Source organism: Triturus cristatus, chromosome 9, assembly GCF_964204655.1.
Source record: "Triturus cristatus chromosome 9, aTriCri1.1, whole genome shotgun sequence".
NCBI classification, from domain to species: domain Eukaryota; kingdom Metazoa; phylum Chordata; class Amphibia; order Caudata; family Salamandridae; genus Triturus; species Triturus cristatus.
This window is the reverse complement of record NC_140592.1, coordinates 877829421-877851208: the sequence shown is the minus strand read 5'-3', so window position 1 is coordinate 877851208 and position 21788 is coordinate 877829421. Positions and strand designations below refer to the sequence as shown.

General features: G+C 44.3%; 1 protein-coding gene across 2 annotated transcripts in view; it reads left to right on the top strand.

The window, feature by feature from the left end:
• Positions 1-16364, top strand: part of SLC25A47 (solute carrier family 25 member 47) — a 116905-nt gene extending 100541 nt beyond the window's left edge. For both annotated transcript variants that reach the window (XM_085626362.1, XM_085626361.1), the window contains one exon: positions 15042-16364. In XM_085626362.1, the coding sequence (XP_085482488.1) occupies positions 15042-15322 (281 nt within the window). In that variant the 3' untranslated portion in view covers positions 15323-16364. The remainder of the gene's footprint in view (positions 1-15041) is intronic.
• Positions 16365-21788: the final 5424 nt, after the last annotated feature.

Below are 21788 nucleotides of genomic sequence, written 5' to 3'. Positions count from 1 at the left end.
GTTATGAAGTTTCCTAATTTCCTCATTTACTGCAGTCTCCTCAGTAGGAAATACTTTCAGTTTTTTACTTTGGTTCCATCAAGAAGGCATTCAGATGTGTCACACATTTGCCATAAATTCTGAATGTTAGCACTCTAGTTGCTCATTAGATCACTGTAGTAAAGCTACTGCTCACCAGGGAAGTCTGCTGCTGGTATTCAAAGTGCAGGTTTCAGTCTGCATGTCAGAATGTTTTTATGAAATAGAAGAGGATTTGAGAAGTCAAAATGTGCCCTAATTTTTCTTTCTGCAGCACTAATCATAATTTCTATGGCAAAATGAACCCCCTCATTTTGTTCCTTTGTAAATTAAATGTTTTAAGTGTTACCACTTTATTCCAATCAAGATGGCTTCAGGTGTGCCATACTTTTGTCATAAGTAAGACTGTTAGCGCTCTAGTTGTTCGTTAGAACACTCTGGGATATACTGTCATTGGGCTATACTTGGGCTACATCTTGGTGATATTTGGGCTACATTTGGGCTCTTTTGTCTCTGCTGGCCGTTTTGGGAGATTTATTTGTTATGAAGTTTCCTAATTTCCTCATTTACTGCAGTCTCCTCAGTAGGAAATACTTTCAGTTTTTTACTTTGATTCCATTAAGAAGGCATTCAGATGTGTCACACATTTGCCATAAATTCAGAATGTTAGCACACTAGTTGCTTATTAGATCACTGTAGTAAAGCTACTGCTCACTAGGGAAGTCTGCTGCTGGTATTGAAAGTGCATGTTTCAGTCTGCATGTCAGAATTTTTTAATGAAATAGAAGAGGATTTGAGAAGTCACTCAAAATGTGCCCTAATTTTTCTTTCTGCAGCACTAATCATACTTTCTATGGCAAAATGAACCCCCTCATTTTGTTCCTTTTTAAATTAAATGTTTTAAGAGTTACCACTTTATTCCAACCAAGATGGCTTCAGTTGTGCCATACGTTTGTCATAAGAAGGACTGTTAGCGCTCTTGTTGTTCTTTAGAACACTCTGGGAAGCTGCAGTAGAACACAAAGGAATCAACTGACAGTCTCTGCCCTTGTTGGATGTACATGTTTTATTGAGAATGTCAGACTTCATTCTCACGTGACTGAGAAAGATAATGTGAATTTACAGAAAATATGCTCTCAGTTTAGCTTATAGATCACCTTCCAAACCTCTGTGGGAAAAGCCTGAGAAAATAGTTTTCTCTCAAACATGATTCATGATATCACAGCAGAAGGCTTCACATGGTAAAATCACCTTAGAACACACCACAATACCTAAAATGAGTATGGTACCATCAACAAATGATTTATAATGTAACTAAAGTCTTAAAACCTTCTATTAACTGCAATGCTTTTTAATGAGGTGCTATCATGTATATTGGTCCCAAGATGGCTGCCAACACTTCTTGGATGAAGTGCTGACAGCCAATCAGATCTCACGATGAGATGTGTAGTTAGGCTCCGCCCAGATATATATGTGATTTTACTTTTGATTTTCTCAGGAACTACTGAACAGATTGACACCATATATGCAAAAGTCACATGCCTGACCTGAGGACTACCTCTTTGCCAAATTTCAAGTAATTCTGTTCAGCCGTTAGGGCTGTACCTTCGACTAAAGGTCCTATGGGAAAATGCATGGGGAAAACGCATTTTGGGACCCCCCTTTTTTCTCAGCCCCCGCTTGACGAATCACCCCGAGACTTTCAGGGTAGGAGCTGAACGGAGCGCCCCATTAGTTTTGAAAATGTCACGAAGATAAGTCAACCGGCGCCAAAGTTATTCAAAATAGAATTTTCAGATTTCCTATGGGAACTCGGTCCTAACTATAACTATCTACTGGCGACCGCCAGTAAATTATATATATATATATATATATATATATATATATATACTTATATACATACACAAAGTGGATCTGCGATTAGGGCAGGAGATGGGGCATGCTGCTAGACCTCCTTTGGTACTCTTCAGATGAAAGACCCAGTAATAGAGAGGGGAGCGCTAGAAAGGAGTTCAGCTCACACTCAACCCTATCTTCCAAAAGGTTCCCCTAGATGGGGTTAGTGTAAAAACAGTGAAAAAAGGAAACTAGGAACAAATGGCCGGGATGGTTGATCTCTTATGGATTGTGTAAGCCATGTGAGCTTGTAAAATGAGTGCATGATGGTTAGTAGGAGAACCGGACTCTACCATGCATGCCTTTACCACACAGGTAAGTGCCACATTGATAAGTATTTGTACATGCAGTACTTTACCACTTGGGTATGTCTTTTTTAAATAACAATTTTTATGTTTTTTACAAAAAAGCGGTTTAGGTGTGGATAGAGATAAAGGGAGGTATGGTAGATTTATAGGGCTTAGTGGTGAGTATAGATAAAGGGAGTTGTGGGAGATTCTTAGGGTTTAAGAGTGGATAGACGTAAAGGGAGGTAAGAGTCAGTTTTAGGGTTCAGGGAGGGAAGATATGAAGGAAAGTAAGTAGTAAGAAAAAAAAGTAAGAAAACGGGGAAGGGTTGGGGGATGCACACCGCAAATTAATGTGCCTATATGAGTGTGGGTGTGTGTGTATGTGTATTTATTTATATATATGTATGTATCAACTTTACTAAACTTCACAAAGGAAAAGTCACTGCACTCCCAAGATGGTGATATGCTGTCAAAATAACACCCTTTCAGGCTTAGAGTTCTGCATAAATTATACAAAAAAGAAGCAAGGAACTAGTTCCCAAGTTTAGGTGGGGAGCAGCTCTTTTGAATGGAACGGCCTACAACTCCAGCAACACTGAATCTACTCACCTCAAATGTTTGTTTTTCTAGGAACGTTTTTAGGCATAGGATTAGCACACTGCCATCCACACGAGCTCGAAAGTGATAATGTCTTTTGCTATTTTCACACCAAAGTCTTTAAGTTTAGGATCAGCTATTGCCATCCATTTTTTTATAGATTCACATGCTTCAAACTTCCCCATTTCCCTGATGGAAGTCCGACGGTAACATTAACAAAAGCAGTTCTTAGCATTAGCATTAATCTTCATTGAAAAAACAAAAGCAGTTAGAGGCCAATTTACATTGATTTAATACACCAAAACTTTAGCCAATCAGAGCAGAGACCCTGAAGCATTCATCCTCTGCAGAGCCACCATACCTCAGATTTTGAGCACAAGTGTAAATTATGTAATAGACGTATACAACAGGTGAGCCTTAACAGGGAAAAAAGAGGGTTACATGTGAATCTATAAAATATATCAGTACTGGAGAACCACAGTGTACAGGTGTGTAACTTGCTTCTTCTCCAGTATTGTATCTTTTATAGACTCACATGCTTGAATCAGAATAGCAGTATTCAAAAGTAGTATCCAACGAATAATGGCGGTGGTAAGGCAAACCATAACACCATGAGATGCCAACTTAAATACTACTAGTCAAACACAAAACTTTGAAATTGTACCAAATCTGGAAAAATATAACATAGCATAAATCATTCATTATTAAAGTTCTCTAACTGGTAAATAATTACAAACAGAATAATACAGATCATTTGAGCTTAATAGCTGCATACTTCATGAGAGCAGTCTTCTCAGGGTAGCCTGCTACATCCGCTTTACTCCAGGCATCGAGGCAGTAATGCTTAATGAATGTATGGCCGTTCGCCCATGTTGCTGTCCTGCAGATGTCTGGTAGAGACACTCCTGTGAACAGGGCTGAGGACGCTGTGACCTTGCGAGGTAAGTAAGCCTTCTCCTCCGCGGCCAGCAGATGTCCAGCCTATTCATGACAGAAGACTATAGTTGAGGATACCCAGTGAGCAATAATAGCCCCCGTTACGGCTTGAACCTTTCTTGGAGCGTAGAAAGAAATGAGCAATTGATTTGATTTTCGGAAAGTTTTTGGCCTTTGCAAGTAGAACTTTAAACAATGCTTAATGTCCACTAAATGCAAGGCTGTCTCTGCAGGCGAAGATCTTTGGAGAAAAAAGAAGGCAAAATGACGGCTCATTGAGGTGAATTGTTGATGGGACCTTGGGAATGAAAGAAGGATTAGTGCGTAGAAGTACTCTGTCTTCTAAAAACTGTAGGTAATTGTGAAAGCCTGAATCTCATTAATACGGCTGGGAGATGTAATGGTAAACAGAAATGCCACTTTCCATTAAAGAAATTTCAATTCCCACTTATGAATAGGCTCGAATGGAGATCTTATGAGTTGCGACAAAACAGTGTTCAGCTGCCAGAGCACTGAAGTAGGCTTGATCGGAGGGTAATCTCTGAATGGACCCTTCATAAACTCTTTCACGAGCCTGTTGGACCACAAAGACATTTGCCCAGAATGTTGTCTGTATCTAGAGATTGACCCTAGTTGTACCTTAATTGATGGTTGCTTAAGGCCTGATTTGGCGAGATGTGGTAGGTAAGGCAAAATCTCTCAGATGTCATCAAGAAAGGATAGCAAGTCTGTGAAGCACTCCATGAGCAGAATCAGTTCCATTTTGCTAAGTAGCATTAGAGTGTCAAAGGAGCTCGGACTTTTTGAAGGATGGATTTGCATTTGTCAGAAATTTTTAGCGGCCCAAATTCAGAGTGGTAGGGAGCCAGGCCGACAAGTTGAGAGTGCCAATTTGCGGGTGAGTCACTTGGTCCTGGATTATCGAGAGGAGATCCTCCATCGTCTGGAATTAAATGGGCGAGCATTCTGATAGGAGATGAAGCTCGGTGTACTAGTATTGCCTTGCCCACACCAGAGTTATTAGAATAAGCCAGCAGGGCTCTCTTTTCCTTTTCTGTAGGATCTTTGAAATGAGTGGAAAAAGGAGGAACGTGTGACAGAACGTCCCCGCCGATGAGAAATGGAAGGTGTTTCCTCAAGACCATGGCTGCATAAATCTGCTGGTCGAAGAACTTGCATTTTTTGTTGAGGTGTGTAGCGAAGAGATCTAGGGTAGGAAACCCCCAAGACTGAAAAACCTCTTATAGTTGCCTCTGGCTGAGTTCCCACTCATGACACTGCTTGTTTTCTCTGCTGAGGGAATCAGCTAATTCATTGTGCACACCTGGGACGTGCCCCCCCTTCAATAAGATGTTGTTGGCTCTCCCATATTTGCCATGCTTGGGCTGAGAGAACCTGAGATCTCGTCTTTCCCTGTTTTAGAAGATAGAACCTGGTGGTGATGTTGTCTGTCGTGACTAGAACCGACAAGCCCTGCAACCATTCTAGGAAATGTGTGACATAATGCTTCTTGCCTGGACCATTTCCAGTGGACTTCTAGTTCCTGAGAATGGGCTCCTCATCCTTCCATGGAAGCATCTGTTGTCATCACCACCTGAGGTACTGCAGGCAAGAAGTATAGGCCCAGAGAGATATTTTCTTTGTCCATCCACCAGGATATTGCCGTCTTCATATCTGAGGTTATCAAAATGATGTCCTCGAAAGAACCCTGACATTGCGTCCACTGCGCATCTGGCTGTTCTTAAGGAGGTCTCATGCGCCGGCGGCAATTGGGAATTAACAGGATGCAGGATGACATCATCCCCAGCATGGATTTGTATCCTTACAAAAACTCACCTTTTTGCAGGGAGTTATAGCGTGATTGCTTGCAAGTGGGAAATACTTTCTACTGTGGGAAAGGCAGTTGAGATCTTCGTATCCAGGATTGCTCCTGGAAATATCAGTGATCTGGAGGGGACACAAGATGATTTTTCCCTGTTGAGAGTGAGACGTAGGGATTGGAACATTTGTAGACATGCTCTGTGGACTTCTTTGCTGGAAGAGTGGAACTTTGATTAACCAATCGTCCAGGCAGGGAAGTACCTAGTGACCAGATTGTCGGAAAGATGCCACCACTGGCACCATGCACTTGGTAAATACTCTGGGGGCTGACTTTGGACTGAAGGGCTGAATATATAATGGGATCCTGCCACCTCGAACCTGAGAAACCTTCAGTGCTTCGGATGTATTGGGACATGAAAATATGCGTCCAGTAGATTTAGGGAAGAGAGACAGTCTCCTATGTCCATTAGTTGCAGAATCTCCTGAGGAGATAACATCCTGAAAGGATGTTTTTTGATGAACAAAGAAATAGAAATAAAAACCTCGATTGTGTTGATTGTGCGGAATCTCCTCTATTGCATTTTTGGAGAGAAGCAATCGTATTTCTCTTTTGAGAACTGGAAGATGACAATGGGAAGTTTTCTGTGGAGGAAATTTTGGAGGTTTTGGAATAAATTCCGGGATGTGACCATGCTGGAATACGTCTAACACACATTTGTCGGAAGATATGAGCTTCCATTGATTGAAGAATTTGAATAACTTGTGACCAAAATGAAGTGGTGCTACTGTGATAGGGGCCTGTGGTACATCAGTGTCTCGCCAGCTGTCTAGAATATGTGGACGTTATGGTTGGTCTGTAGGACTGAGCGGAATAGTGTGAGCGGAAACCCTGTTGTGAGTAGGGTTGAAAGCGCTGCTGGAATTGCAGACAGGAGGTATATTGGCGTCTATACCTGCCTTGAAAGGGCTGAAACCTCCTCTTCTGCAAGTTGCCAAGCGACTTAGCCAGGTCTGTGTCCGACTTGATCGACTGCAATGCATCGCCAATGTGTTTCCAAAAAAGGAACTTTTCGTTGAACGGCATGTCCAGTACCTTGGCCTGCATCTCGGGACAGAATGGGGTCACCTTAAGCCAACCCTGGCGTCTCAAAACAGCCTCTCCGGCCATCTGTCTGAAGGCTGTGGAAGAAATATCCATGGCCACATCTATGATCTCGGACGAGGCCTTTTCACCTTCTGCCAGGATCTTTCTCAACTTTTTTCTTGTGCTCCGGGAGATATTCCAACAGAGATGAGATGTCAGACAACATCTGCTAGTTGCATCTCCCCAGAAAAGCCATGGCATTGAATGCTCTGATCGAAGTAGCCACCATCGTGGAGGACCTTTTGCCTATATCAAGCTGGCGCACTTCCCTATTTGGAGGGGCTGTGCGTGGCATAGAAGGATTCTTTGCACTTCTCTGAGCAGCTTACATGACAACCGAGTTTGGCAGAGGATGGCCAATGAGACATGTAGGGGAACCCTCAAGAGCCTTATACTTTATGTTGAGTTTTTGAATGACAGCCACCAAAGACGCTTGTGTCTTCATTAATTTCAGGTCTTCTTGCCATATAAAAACCACAATAGCAACAGCACGAGTGGTGCTTTAAAATCATAGAGGAAACACTGTTTGCTTAGCTGACATGGTAAGGTTGAAGTGCTTAGATGATATTTCAAGCAGGTCATGGAAACTGCCAATATCCACAGGCAGTAAATCTGCCGGTGGTGGGGTAGGAGATGCTGGCATTGGTGAGACGTAATCATCTCACTCTTTGTGGGCATTAGAATTTGTCTGAAGCTCCCCCTCTTCTAATTGCAGGTCATCACTATCCTGAAAATTATCCAGAATTAATATAGGTGATGTTATAGGCCTGTCTGTCTGAGGCCTAGGCATGGTCTTCGGAGCAGGAGTTGCGTCATGGACTGGGCAGAGTTGGGCTCAGGGATCCATATGTAATAGTCATTGAGCATCATGCGCAAATATGTGACCAGTGAAATCGAACATTGATGTGAGGGTTCCTAAACATGATGCTGCTCATCCTCTTGTTCCTCATAAGGATAATGCTCCTGGAATGTATCAAATTGTTGAGAAGAGGATGCCCCTATCGGAGAAAGAGTAATCGCCTTCAAGGTAGACTGACTGATCACCTTCAATTCCTTGTCCCGAGATTCCTGACACTTTAACGTTAATTGTGAAGGGCTGTGTGCAGGGCCAATATTACCTTCATCCTCAGATTCCTTAAAATCCAAGAGGTATGCTGAAGGCAGTGGACAAACATTTGAAAAGTCATGAGTCAGGGACAGTTTTGCCCTTGCTGGGAACATTCAGGATGTCCTTTTCCCCTGTCAACGGGATCGTCGACGGGATCGCCGCCGATGCTGCGTTGAGAGGAATCTTCGTTGAGTGGACAGCAGCGGGTGCAGCCATCCATGGTGAAGTGGGCGACGAGGGAATCTTCATTGATAGAGATGGTGTCGTTGTTGCTGATGATGGTGTTGTCATCCTGGTTTTTGTCAACGATGTGGCCGCCGACGTCATCTTGATCGTCGACCTAGTGGAGGTCGCCGTCGACACAGTGGAGTGGATGTTTCAGGAGAATTAGACACCATAGATGGTAAGTTCTTTGAAGAACACTACTTGTAGAGAGTATGAGGAGCAGAAGGTGGTGCTTAATCAGACCTTTGATGAGAGAAAGAAGGACCAGATGGCTCCTTTATTGATCTTTTTTCCTCACTAGCCTCTCTCTTCTGTGAGTCTCTGTAAGAAGATGAAGACGCTCCCTCTTGCCTCTTTCTAGAGGAGGCATGAGACTTCTCCTCACGCTCTGAGTCAGAGACGGCCTTCTTCTTCTGTAGCCATAGACGTAATCTACCCTCTCGATCTTTGAGGGTTTTTGCAGAAAAAGTTCAGTAGGACTTGCATTCTTTGGGCTTATGGTCAGGATAAAAACAGTACAGGCGTTCTTTATGTGGAGCCTCAGAATATAGCATGGACTTTTCACGAGTCTTGCAAGGCCTAAAAAGGGGGAACAACCTTTACAACGCAACTTTTACAACGCACTACACTTACAACGCATTTTTTACAACGCAAAATCCATTACAACGCATTCCATTACATAGCATGACACTACAACGCATTTTTAAAAACTACCTTTACAACGCATTCCATTACAACGCATACTACCTTTACAACGCATACCATTACAACGCATAATATTACACTATACTATCCAACACTTACCCTACTGTTGCACCCCCTGGAGTTAGAATAGTAATTTTTACCCCTATACTATCCAACACTTACCCTACTGTTGCACCCCCTGGAGTTAGAATAGTAATTTTTACCCCTATACTATCCAACACATACCCTACTGTTGCACCCCCTGGAGTTAGAATAGTAATGTTTACCCCTATACTATCCAACACTTACCCTACTGTTGCACCCCCTGGAGTTAGAATAGTAATTTTTACCCCTATACTATCCAACACTTACCCTACTGTTGCACCCCCTGGAGTTAGAATAGTAATTTTTACCCCTATACTATCCAACACTTTCCCTACTGTTGCACCCCCTGGAGTTAGAATAGTAATTTTTACCCCTATACTATCCAACACTTACCCTACTGTTGCACCCCCTGGAGTTAGAATAGTAATTTTTACCCCTATACTATCCAACACTTACCCTACTGTTGCACCCCCTGGAGTTAGAATAGTAATTTTTACCCCTATACTATCCAACACTTACCCTACTGTTGCACCCCCTGGAGTTAGAAAAGTAATTTTTACCCCTATACTATCTAATACTTACCTTAAATGCAATTTAATATTATGCGTTGTAATGGTATGCGTTGTAAAGGTAGTATGCGTTGTAATGGAATGCGTTGTAAAGGTAGTTTTTAAAAATGCGTTGTAGTGTCATGCTATGTAATGGAATGCGTTGTAATGGATTTTGCGTTGTAAAAAATGCGTTGTAAGTGCATGCGTTGTAAAAGTGTGCGTTGTAACGACATACATCCCCTAAAAAGCCCTTTTGTAGAATCGGATATTCTGTGTGAAAACACAGCCAAACACTCTTCCAAACTGTACCTCAGATGATGGTAGGATCTATAGAGATGAACTGGAAACTGCAGGTCAAAAGGTTAACAATGACACACTGTGACTGAGCAGAGCTCAGGGAGACTCCCTAACACACAACGTGAAATCTGAGGTATGGTGGCTCTACAGGGGATGAGTGCTTCAGTGTCACTAATTGCCTACATTTTGGATGCATTAAATCAATGTGAATTGGCTACTAACTGTTATTGTTTTTTCAATGGAGTTTAATACTAATGCTTTAGCACTACTTTTGTTACTGTTACTGTGGGACTTCCATTATGGTGGAGGGGAAATGTAAATGTAAAATGTTGTAGACTTGTAAAGCGCACAGCTACCCAACACCGGGGCGTCCCGGCGCTGTAGACCGCTGGGGAACCCGTCCTGGCTATCCCTGTGAGATTGTCCCTTTCTGGGTATCTCCATGGTGAAACCAGGCATCCCCGGCGTCTGTGGGGGGCCGTTGTAGAGATGAGGCAAGCTTAATGCCCAGAGTTGCCGAGTGTGTTCCTGGTTAGAGTAGGTACCGAGGCGAGAATTATCAAGTCCGTTTTGACCCTGGTCCACGACCCTGCCGCGTCGGGGATTGTACCCTGGTCCCTGGCCGATTCTCTGCTTACGGGTCTGCCGCCTCTAACTAGTGAGCCACACCTCTCCACATTCAAGCATATGAATCTATAAAAGATACAATACCAGGGAACCCACCGATTCCACTCATCTTTTGCCTTTTTACAAGGGTACAGAGGAAAGCAAAAGAGGTCTTTAAAGTTAATTCCTGTTTGGTCCAGTCGCTCCTGGATTCCTCTCCTAAAATCCCTAGATGTTCTTACTCCCTGGAGAATCTCATTGTTCTCTGTCCTCTCAGATCAGTGGGATGTCTCCAAGGGAGTAGCCCAGAAATTAAAATACCCCCACTTTAAATCAAAACTCTGATGGCACCACAGAAGCTAAGCAATTGAGCATGACCCTCCAAATAAGAGCTCCTTTGTCTCTGACATCCAAGCATTTACCATTCATCCTTTCATGCTTCTATCCACCGGCTGATATCCACAATTTCACTTTTACATTCTGCCATCCTTTCATCATTCTATCTTTCACCATTCCATCCATCTATTGGATATTCCATCCATCCACTCACTCATCACGCCTTTCATCCATCAATTGATCCTTTTGTCCATCCATCCATCAAGCCATCATCTCAGTTTTCCATTTACTCTGTCATCCATCCATCTATTTAGTCTGCCATCCATCCATCATCCACCCATCCTCTCATATTTCTATTTATTGTGCCATCCTGTCACCCACCCTCCATTCATTCTCTAAGATTTTGTTGTATTCTGCCATCACTTCACCCACTCATTCATCTTTCCAGATTTCCATTTACTCTGCCATCCTTTTACCCATTCAACCATCCATACTCTCAGATATCCATTTACTCTGACATCCTTTCGCTCACCCATCCACCCACCCTTTCAGATTTACATTAACTCTGTCATCCTTACATCCACCCATCTTCTCCCCCACTCATCCATCCATCTTTTCCCCTGCACATCCATTCATCCTTTCATTCACCCATTCATACTTTCACCTATCATCCTTTCACCCACTCGTCCATCCATCCTTTCACCCACACATCCTTTCACCCACTCATCTACGCATCCTTTCACCATAGCATGCATCCATCCTTTCACCCACTCATCCATGCATCCTTTCATCCAATCATCCTTTCATCTATCCTCCATCCTTTTGCCCACATTTTCACCCGGTCATTCATCCTTCTTTTCATTCTCTCTCAACTGATTTTTCTTTCTTCCTTACTTATAGTCTTAATTAAGAGCTTTTTGCCTGCCAAGCTGCAGAAAAAAGATGCCCATAGAGTACCCCACGCCTGTTGTAGCTACTAAAGGGGTGGGATTCACGGCACCCCTGTGTCTACCTCTTCAGAAACTGGCTATCTGTCTGGGGTTTGATTTGTATGGGCTTCAGAAGAGAGGGGTAGCAGAACACTTCGTGAGTATCACTCAGGGTTTCAGATGCCCCTCTACTCTGAAATGTTATGACAAACACTGCACAGATTTTCTAGAATGGTGTTCCACTAGATCCCTTTCAGCAGTAGAGTATGAAACTACTGATAGTCTATCATTTTTACCCAATGTTTTCCAGAAACAGTGCACTGTCATATCTTTAAGGGCTCAGAGGGCAGCCATCAGAGCATTTAGAGAAACTTGGTCTGCTTCAAGCAAGGGTTTTGATTTAGTTGGGAGACTCCTGAAAAGGTTTTTTAATTCAAGACCTACCACTAGATTCAATGTTCCAACTTGGGATTTAACCCTGCTCTTAAGGCTCCACAGTGGCAACCTTTGAACCTCTTGTTTCTGTTGATTTCAAGTACTTCTCTTTAAGGTTGGCATTTTTAGTAGTGATCAATTCAACAGGGAGGATAGGTCAGTTCACTACTTTGCTATGTGAACCATCCTTTTTTGAAGACTCTGGAGGATGGATTTTTGAGTGAACAAAATCGGCCTTTTCTCCGTAAGGTGGCTTCCAAGATGCATTGGAAGCAGTTAGTATTGCTGCCTGCATGTTTCCTTCTCTACCCTCCAAAGATGAGGAACTTTCTCATTTCCTTGATGTAAAGAGAGCAGTTAAGATTTACCTCCAAAGATCTGAGGGGTTTAAAAAATCTGAACTTTTTTGTGACGTTTCGTGTTGGTAAACAATGCCAGAAAGATTCCAATATTACGTTGAGTAGATGGATCAGATTAAGTATTGCTTTGGCATATCCTCTGGCTGAGGTCCATCTACCTGAAGAAATACAAGGGAGATCCACTAAGGGGGTGGCAGCTTCCAAGGCGGAAGCTCAGAGAGTTACTTTGTCTCAAATTTGTCAAGCACCCAATTGGGCTTTAACTCAAACTTCTGTTAATGGTGGAAACGTATTACAGTTCTTACATAATCTATTTCTATTTTTTAGTTCACTGAGCAAAAATGAATGAGCATGATTGCTGTACTGGTTATTTTATAGGTGTGCTCGGGTTGGTCGCGAGGGCCAGTTTATGCTTGGTTAATCTTCAAAAGCAATGGCTCAGACAAAGACATGGGACGTAGGGACAACGCCCACTTATCTACCAATAAATCTAATTTTCCTGAGCTCCTATTGACTTCATCACTGTCATTCTGACTGTTAGACCTGACATCCTTAGCATGATTTCGCTGGTCTTTTTTGCTTTCTGACCTCCTGTTTTGCTGACTTCATTTTTGCTGGCTTTAGGAATCTGTGCACTTTACCACTGCTGACCAGTTCTAAAGTGCAAGTGCTCTGTCCCTAAAACATGGTAACATTGGCTTATCCACAACTGGATATTTATTTACTTGTAAGTCCCTAGTAAAGTGCACTAAATATGCCCAGGGCCTGTAAATTAAATGCTACAAGTGAGACTGCAGCACTGATTGTGTCACCCACACCAGTAGCCCTTTAACATGTCTCATGCCTACTATTTTAGAACCTGTGTGTGCAGTGTTAAACTGCAATGTCGACCTAACAAGGTAACCAACTTGCCAGGCCCCAAACCTTCCTTTTTAACACATATAGGTCACCCCTAAGGTAATCCCTGGAAAGCCCCAAGGGCTGAGTGCAGTCTATTTAAAAAGTTGGACATGTACTTTTAAGTTTTAAAGCTCCAGGTAGTAAAACACTCTTTAAATCATTTTTCACTACTGCAAGGCCTATATTGCCCATAGGATAACATTGGGATTACATTGTTCCTGTGTACTATCCAACTGGTACAAGACAGAAATTTCAAGTTTGGTGTCTCTGGATTCATAATTTAAAATCACAACTTATGGTAGTCGGATTTTAAATTGCTTGCCTTTAAATGCAACTTTTAGAAAGTTGAAAAGTAAAATTGCAGCTGTGTTGCAATGCAGCCTGCATGGAGAACAGGGGAGTGCGCAAGACTGTTTTGGGCAGCCCGAGAGGGCCGACCAAACAGTCATTGCGCACAGGAGTGTCTACCACTCCTCCCCTGCAGCTCCACCCGCCCCTCACGCACTGCCACAGCAGGAGGAGGAAAAAATAAAATGATAATAACATTACGTTATTATAATTTTATATTTTCCTTTCTTTGCTGCTCCTGGCAGTGGGGCGACACTCCTCCGCCAGAGGGTGAGCACAGGTTAATTTAGGGTGTGTATCTGACGTACTCTGACTAGAGTGGTGGTCCCTACTTGAACAGGGCGCCTACCTCTGCCTGCCAACTAGAGACCCCATTTCTAACAACGACTGACCTTGCCTTCCCTGACAGCTGGCCTTCATGGGCTTGGTATTGTCAGGAAGTGAGGTGGGTAGGCTAGTGTTTTATAGCACCCAAAGGGTGGGGTAAACCCTCCACTTCCTGTTTTTCCCACCTGGTTGAGGGGAAGTCAACCTCAAAAGTAATTACTGTGATGAGGGCAATAGGGACTGAGGGTAATGAGATCTACAAGTAAGTAACTTAAGCAATATCTTTGTGCCTTACAGCAGTAGCCATTTTTCGATGCGTCCCATCACAAGCAGAGGAGAGGCATATAAATGCCCACCAATGTACTAACTCAAGCTTATAATTTCTTTTAGAAAATGTATTATTAAGTGACTTGACATAGTGTTTACAAATAAGGGAGGTCAAAAATACATCCATGTTTTTGTTTAAATTTGTTTATTGGGTTTTTACATTTGTTATTGCTTCTTGACTCTGTAGATCATTTCAATGCATTAAAACACAGTTACAAGTGGGTGCGAAGTACTTGTGATCGTCAATATACATTTTGCTGTTTCACAACGTTATAACGGTTTAGTCCATGGTAAAAGACTGCTAGGGAGGAGTCTTCTCGTTGTTCTGAACTTGTCAGCGACTCTGTTTCGTGTTCGTGTGGAACTTGTCGCCCATGGGCGTAGAAGAATTTTTCGCTGTTGTGCAGAAATACATCCATGTTAATGCGTGTGAGAGCAACTTGTCTCCATGCTCAGGAGAAGTGGGTAGTATAATGAAATACAGGTAGCTTCTGCTTAACAAACACTGTTGGCAGCACAGTTTATTTTCAAAAACACAGATTCCAAGTTCTAGCTTAGTTGTCACACAGGGTTCTCATGTATGATATTTTCTGGGTAAATCATGAAAGCTGATTGGCTGGAGGAAGTTGGCGTGAAAGATTAGGTCAAACCATGAAGAGAGCCAGTCTTGTCACTGTCCTGTATAATGTTTCTAATCTGATTTGAAACATGCTATAGTTGCTTGTCAAGTCTTTTATTTTCTTGTAGCTGAGTCTGCTTCAGCTGTCATCTGGGTGACCCTGCTGTGTTTGTTTTCTTGCAGAAGCAGTGGGTGTGCTCCTTTCTGGCGGATGTGCTGGGATGTTGGCATGGACTTTAGTCACACCCATGGATGTTATCAAGGCACGTCTGCAGGTGGATGGCCTGGGACAGCGGAAGTATCTGGGAGTCCTTCACTGCATCACGAAAAGCGTCAAACAGGAGGGTGTGAGGGTGCTCTTCAAGGGGCTGGGGCTCAACTGCCTGCGTGCTTTCCCTGTAAACATGGTGGTATTTTTCACATATGAAATGATACTGAAGCTGACAAAACAGTTAGCTACATAAAAACATGTTGTACAAATACAACAACTCATCAGCTATTTGCAACTCCTTTGTGACTGTGTCAGGAACTGGGGTAGTTGCTCAGTAGTGCTGGAACAATTTTTAGAGCTATGGTTTTGGACAGTATAGTCACTCTCTAAAGGCAATGGTGGTTATGTGGCAGGCTGTCTTTGAAAACACAGCAAATCCTGCTTGAATGAAATTATTGAATACCCCTTTTATTGTTCACTCCCCATTGAAACCATTTCAAGTTTTATGGGGCGCTCCAGGACCCCTAGCATCAGTGCTTAATTTGAACCAGTGGTTTCAGATGCTCGCACTGGCACTTAATTGTCTACATCAGCACTTATGACAATCTGCAACATGGTGGCGCTGTTTGTCTGATTTAGAGATGAGCACAACAACAGTTGTTTACTAATTCAGTATACATTAAAAATGACTAATACTTGACACAAAAGCTATTCTTATAGCTTGCCTTTTGGGGCCTGGAAAAGTCTAGATTGCCACACTTGTAGGAGTCTGATTGTTAGTAGCTGTGTTGGTACTGTAATTGACAGCGTTGGCAGGGGCAATTGGTGGTGCAAGCTGCAATGGCCTGCTGATGAGGGCCCTGGCACTAATTATTTTGCAAATCAAGCACTGCCTTGCATCCGTAGTTCCAGTGCCTCGGTGGTGGCTAAATAGTGGAAATTGCAGTTCAAATGGCAGCACACCGCATGCCAGCGAGATTTGACACAATGTCAAAGAAAGCAGCAACTAAATGGTCGGTATCAGGCTCTTTGTTGTACTGTGTTTGGACAGAGGATTTTCTCCATTGCGTACAACCCCAGGAGCAAGGCTAATATTGTTTATCCAAGTTATGTAATTTTATTTGCTTATCCCTTTCTTTATTAACTATTTAATATTATTTCTAGATTGCATTTCTTTTACTTGTGTAACTGCTGCTACAGCGTACCATACTGTGTTGCGTTATTTAATTTCCCAAACCCATGATATATATATATATCAAATGTCAGTGAAAATAAAGGTTGGCCGATAAACTGCACCTAAATACAGATTTATGCTTTTATTACCACATTGCAAAGTTGAAATCCCAGGGTCTTTGTTCTTACCACAATTTGTTGGTGGTTATGTTTATTCCACTTCTCTACCTTCACTGCACCACAGTTGGACTTATGCAATGAGATTTCACACTAGGTTTAGTTCAATGGCTCTGGGTATACCTAATTCACACGAGAGACCAGCTTGACATGCTCCACCTATGAAGATGTGAAAACTGTGATATGCTGTTTGCTACCATAGATGAGGCAGGGGAGGGCCATTATGAACAGTGGTTAATTTGTGCCAGTACTTGCTGTTGGTGGTGGGTTTCAGCACCAGCCGCGGCCGCTGCAGGTAAGTGCAGTGGGGGGGATTTTGAGAGATGACCACTACGGAAAATTAATGATTTATTTAATTTTCCCCAGTGGTCATCAATCGAAATCCCCCCCACCCGGCCCCACCGCTGTTACCTGCAGCGGCAGCAGCTGTTCAGCACTCTTTTTGAGAACTTATTTTTCATCATGAGGCGTTGGCCACAAATGAGGAAGAGAGAGAAGACAGAAAAGGGGGAAAAAAGATGAAAAAAATAGTAAAAAGTGACAAATGGAGAGAGCTGGAAATAAGGAGAACCCGCAAGAGTCAGAGAAAAAAGACAAAGTGCAGGGTGAGGGAAAACCCTCAAGGGAAAAGGAAAAGAAGAAGACCAACAAAACAACCGACTGCAAGGAGATGGGTTACACCTTAAGTCAGATTGAAAGAAAAGCCCTGGACAGAGATACCTGGAGAGTCCTGGTTGATGGCCTATACCCTAGGAGAGGTAAGCATAAGTAAATGAGTAGGGTGATGGTAAAAGAGGAATGAGGTAGGATTAAATCTAGGCAGGAGTGATATTTGGCAAACATGGCCTTTGCCAGAAGTCGTTCCTAAGAAAATCTCTGGTCTCCTGCACTTATTGCTTTACAAATTAAGCATTGATGCAAGACTCACTCAAATCTTCACCTCTTGTAAGTCATAGCCTCTCCCAACTCTTAACAATAGTAATATATTGCACATTACACTCTGTGCATCTGCATATATGCTCATAAATCAGTGCATCTGTTGGACTTGGCCCTTTTTGCAGGGTCATCCCTGAACTTTTTGCCTTCCTCCTGTATTTTTTCTGACCTGTTGTTGGCTGTTTTATTACTCTGGGCACTTTACCACTGCTGATCAGTGCTAAAGTGCATATGCTCTTCTTATTGTAAATGAATGTATTAATTAGCGATTCCATGATTGGCTGGTTTGGTTTACCTGTCAGACCCTAGTACAGAGCACCAGGAGTGCCCAGGGCTTGTAATCCAAATGCTGCTGGTGGGCTTGCAGCACTGGTTGTGCCACCCACAGAAGCAGCCTTGTAAAACGTGTTTAAGGTCTGCCATTGCAGAGCCTGCGTGCAGTCTGGTACTGTCATGCTGACTGGGCAAGTGCACCCACTTGCCAGTCCCTAAACCTTCCCTTTTCCTTATATCAGACACCCCTATGGTTGGCCCAAGTGCAGGGTACAGTGTAAGTATAAGGTAGGACATGCCATGGTGTGTGTAGCATGTTCTAATAGTGAATTACAGCCATTTTCGTTTTTCACTATTGCAAGGCTACCTGTTCTCCATAGGCCAGAATGGGCAGTTTGATTATTACATTTTATAATCCTAACTGACTCAGGGAACATGGTCGAAATTCGGGTTTAGTATGCCTGAACACAGAATGATAACATACATCTTTTAGTGAAGTTGGTTTTAACATTCTGTGTTTGAAAATACCACTTTTAGAAAGTAGGTATTTTCTTGTCTAACCATCCAAACCTGCCTTTGCTAGGCTGTGTATTCCTTGTCTGGAGTTTTGAGTGACAGGGGCTGGGGCTGGGGAATTCCAGGGGGCTGGGGAATTCCGGGAGATAGGGTGAGTCAGCACAGGGCTGAATAGAGAGATCTGCATCTAGATGGGAGGGAGAAGTTGCACCTGGGACCTGAATAGGACAGTGCCTACCCCCCACAGTGCTGGCTCCACCCCCTGTGGTGTGTCTGATGTCTCTGCCCTGCACTGTGAAAGGAGAGAAGGAATCATGTCAGCAAAGTGCTCCAGGGCTGTGCTTTCCCTCCACAATGCTGGCTCCACCTCCTGTGGGGCATCTGATGTTTCTGCCCCGCACTGTGAAAGGAAAGAAGGAGTCATGTAAACAGAGTGCTCCAGAACTGGTTTGGACTGGTTAAAGGCCCCTCTGCCCTCAGAGGACAAAGGATTTTGGGGTATAAATATTGGGACCCTGATCCCAAGAAATTAGATCATCCTGGAGTTAGGAAGGAACCTCTGCCACGGAGAAAGCTGGAAAACTGAAGAGGAACGACTGTCCTGCTGTGTGTTTGTGGGCTGACCTGCAGTTGCTTTGCTGCCAAGGAGAGGGGAAAGAATTTGCTGTTGCAGTGTCCCCTTGCTTGAAGATATCTCCAAGGGCCCGAGGAGAGCTGGCCTCCTGTTAAGAAGTCCCAGGAACAAAAGGACTTCCCCCCCACTTCCCCCCTGAACTCTGCTGAGTGAGTTCTGCCCTTCCTACAGTGCTTGATCCAATTGTGGGGCCTCTGGAAGTTGTGCCTGCTGTTTGGGGAGCTGGACAAGAAGAAAAGAAGAAGATCTGCAACTTTCACGCATCGCCCGCTTGCGGAGTTTTAGTTGTTGGGTTCTATGTGTGATTCAAACCATTCATGTAATGTTGGTGTCTATTCAGTATAGATTTCGGAGCAGTACACCTACGCGCCGGTAGATGGTGACGTTCAGCTCTCTGCCGAAAGTGATGTGCACGGTCCCTATATAGGCGCCATCTCTGGCATGCTGGAATCAGTTCTCTCCTTTCTGTGCCAGATAGCGCTCATCTAGATTGAGCTACCCCTTGGTAATATATTTATCTGGCCTTTTTTGACTTTTTGTCAAAACAAATTCTGAAATTGCATCTCCAGGTGTAAGGTTGTCACCTAAAAAACAGCAGGTTTTAAACCATGTGGGGCTGTAGCAGGCAAATGGTGACCAACCCCCACTTGACTTCAAAGCGTGTTAGGACTGCCGCACCATGCACCATAAGGCACTCAGGTAGCGATCCCTCAAGCTCCTCACCACCCAACGTCAGTCAACTCTGTGACACTCAAAGTCCTGTTCAGGTGGGAGGTCCGGTGACCATTTGCTGAGCCCCTCCCAACCTTACTTGTAGCACTCGAAGTCATCTGGGAAGTTGTTTAAGTCCCACAAGAAGTTGAAGTCCAAACAGTCATACGATTAGACAAGGGAGCATTCGCACTCCAGGCCCTGCGAGTCGGTGGTGTCTGAACCTGGATCTTCTTTGTGCTTTCCTCATTTTCCCGGAGCCAGAGAGACCCCCGTCCAGCTAAAGGAATTTTATGAAGCAATGCGGCCCATTTGTCATTGGCCTGGCCCCTCTGGACCACCTATGGGCCCAATGGGCACAGGAGGGTCCCCCATGGGAACGCCGGTCGGATCATCTTTGGCGCCAGTCAAGTCTCAAAGATCCCTCAATGGATCTAGAGCTGAGCCACCGGCAAAATTGAAATCTTCCTCTGCCTGCTCCAGTGCCAACGCCCCTAGGCAGTGCCATCCCCTTCATCATACCCAACTCTGAGAATTAGCCGGGTGTGAGTTTTTCAACGCCGACAGAAGACCTCCTCCCTGGAGTGAAGACAGTGCCTTATTTAATGGATAGGCCTGGAGAGGGAGACGTGTCATGGTGGTGTCCCGAGGCCAGGTTAGGCATGTGCGAGGAACACACAAGTTAGCCAGCTATCCTCTGCGTTACTGCTGTATGACTGGCAAACGAATGTGTATGCTGAACTACATGTCCCAGAAACCTTTGGGGCAATTATAGCGTGCATGCTGTATCACCCGGAAGAGGAGAGGGAGGTTATAAGCTCCTCCTGCACGCTACCACGGTGCTTGCCAATCAGAGTTCTGGATTTGTTTTGCCAGTGAGGACGTAACTTCTCCCTGTGCTGCTGACCGGTATTACCGATGCTCTTGTCTGAAACCGACCTGAGTGCTTTCCTCCTGCTCGCTTACTGGGGTGTACCACCCGTGACGGCAACCTCACCCCGTACCTTCTGTGGAGTTGTTGTGCAGCTTGCAGCATCCTGGAATCATCAGCAGTACGTGGGGGTTCCGTGCTCAGTGTTTGCTGGCAGCTTGTTACGAGCTGCATTTCTGCCTGCCCTACAGGTCCTCTCTTCCTGTTGAGGAAGACCAGAGCGGTGTGGGGAATCCTGTATTTCCTGGACATATGTTACGACAGCTGTGAAGGAACAATGAGTTGTCCTTACATGCACATTCCAGTAGGTGGAAACATTTCTGTATTTTTCTTTTGGATAAACTGCTGAACGTTTTTGCTCGTCACACTCCTTGGAGCACTTTCCCCCTGATTCTTTTTAGTGTGCTCTCCTGGAGGAGAGTAGTGACTATTTAGTGTGTGGGAGAACTATTCTACAGTGTCCAGGTGCACACATTCCTATTTTTACTTTTCTGTACAACTACTCAGCGGTATGCCTGTGGTCAGTCAGCAGTGCACAGCAAGGCCTTCCCGCACGACTCTGAAACTTCTCTCCCACACCTTGGCGATTCGCTTCTTCCAGAGGGGATCTGGACGTAGCTGGCCGTTGCAGTAGACAGCGCTAGTGTGTTTTTTCCCTTTCCCTGTTTTTTCCCCAGAGTGCTTACATTCTGAGTAGTGGTATTTGTTTCACGCTCGGCGTGGTAGCACCTAGAGGAATCAGGGACCAAGCATCTTTCCATCATCTCCGCTGGACAACCGAGCAGGTTAGTGTACATACAGTGGTACAACCTGACAGACGTTTAGGAGGGGTCTATAGGAGATCCAGTTGAGGAGGACAACTGTACGAGAAACAGGGTGAGGCCAGTGGGTTGGACACCTCACCTGACACTGGCCTGGTTTCCCCTCCTACTGTGGCTACGGATGAGGGAGGCTATTTTGCTATGGTGGTGCGCAGGGCGGCTGAGGTCCTGGACCTTAACCTACCCTCCGTGGCAGTCAAAACTAACGTTTTGACTGCAGTGTTTCAGCCGGGAGTTCCCCCTCAGAACCCTTAATCCCCTTTAATAAAGCCCTTATGGACGTCCTACTTGGGGGCCTGGTCCAAGCCCTGCACAGGGGCTCCTGTGACTAGGATGATTGCCTGCTGCCATTGTCCCGCTCCTGGGGATCCCAGTTTCTTTAACCAGCACCTCCCCCCAGAGAGCTTGGTGGGCCAAGCCTCCTCAGCCTGCATTCACTAAAGCACGTTCCCTACCACTCCACCAGTTTGGAAATCCAAGAGGATGGACACCTTTAGTATGAGAATGTTCTCGTCCAACAGCCTGGCACTGCTGTTGGTGAACACTG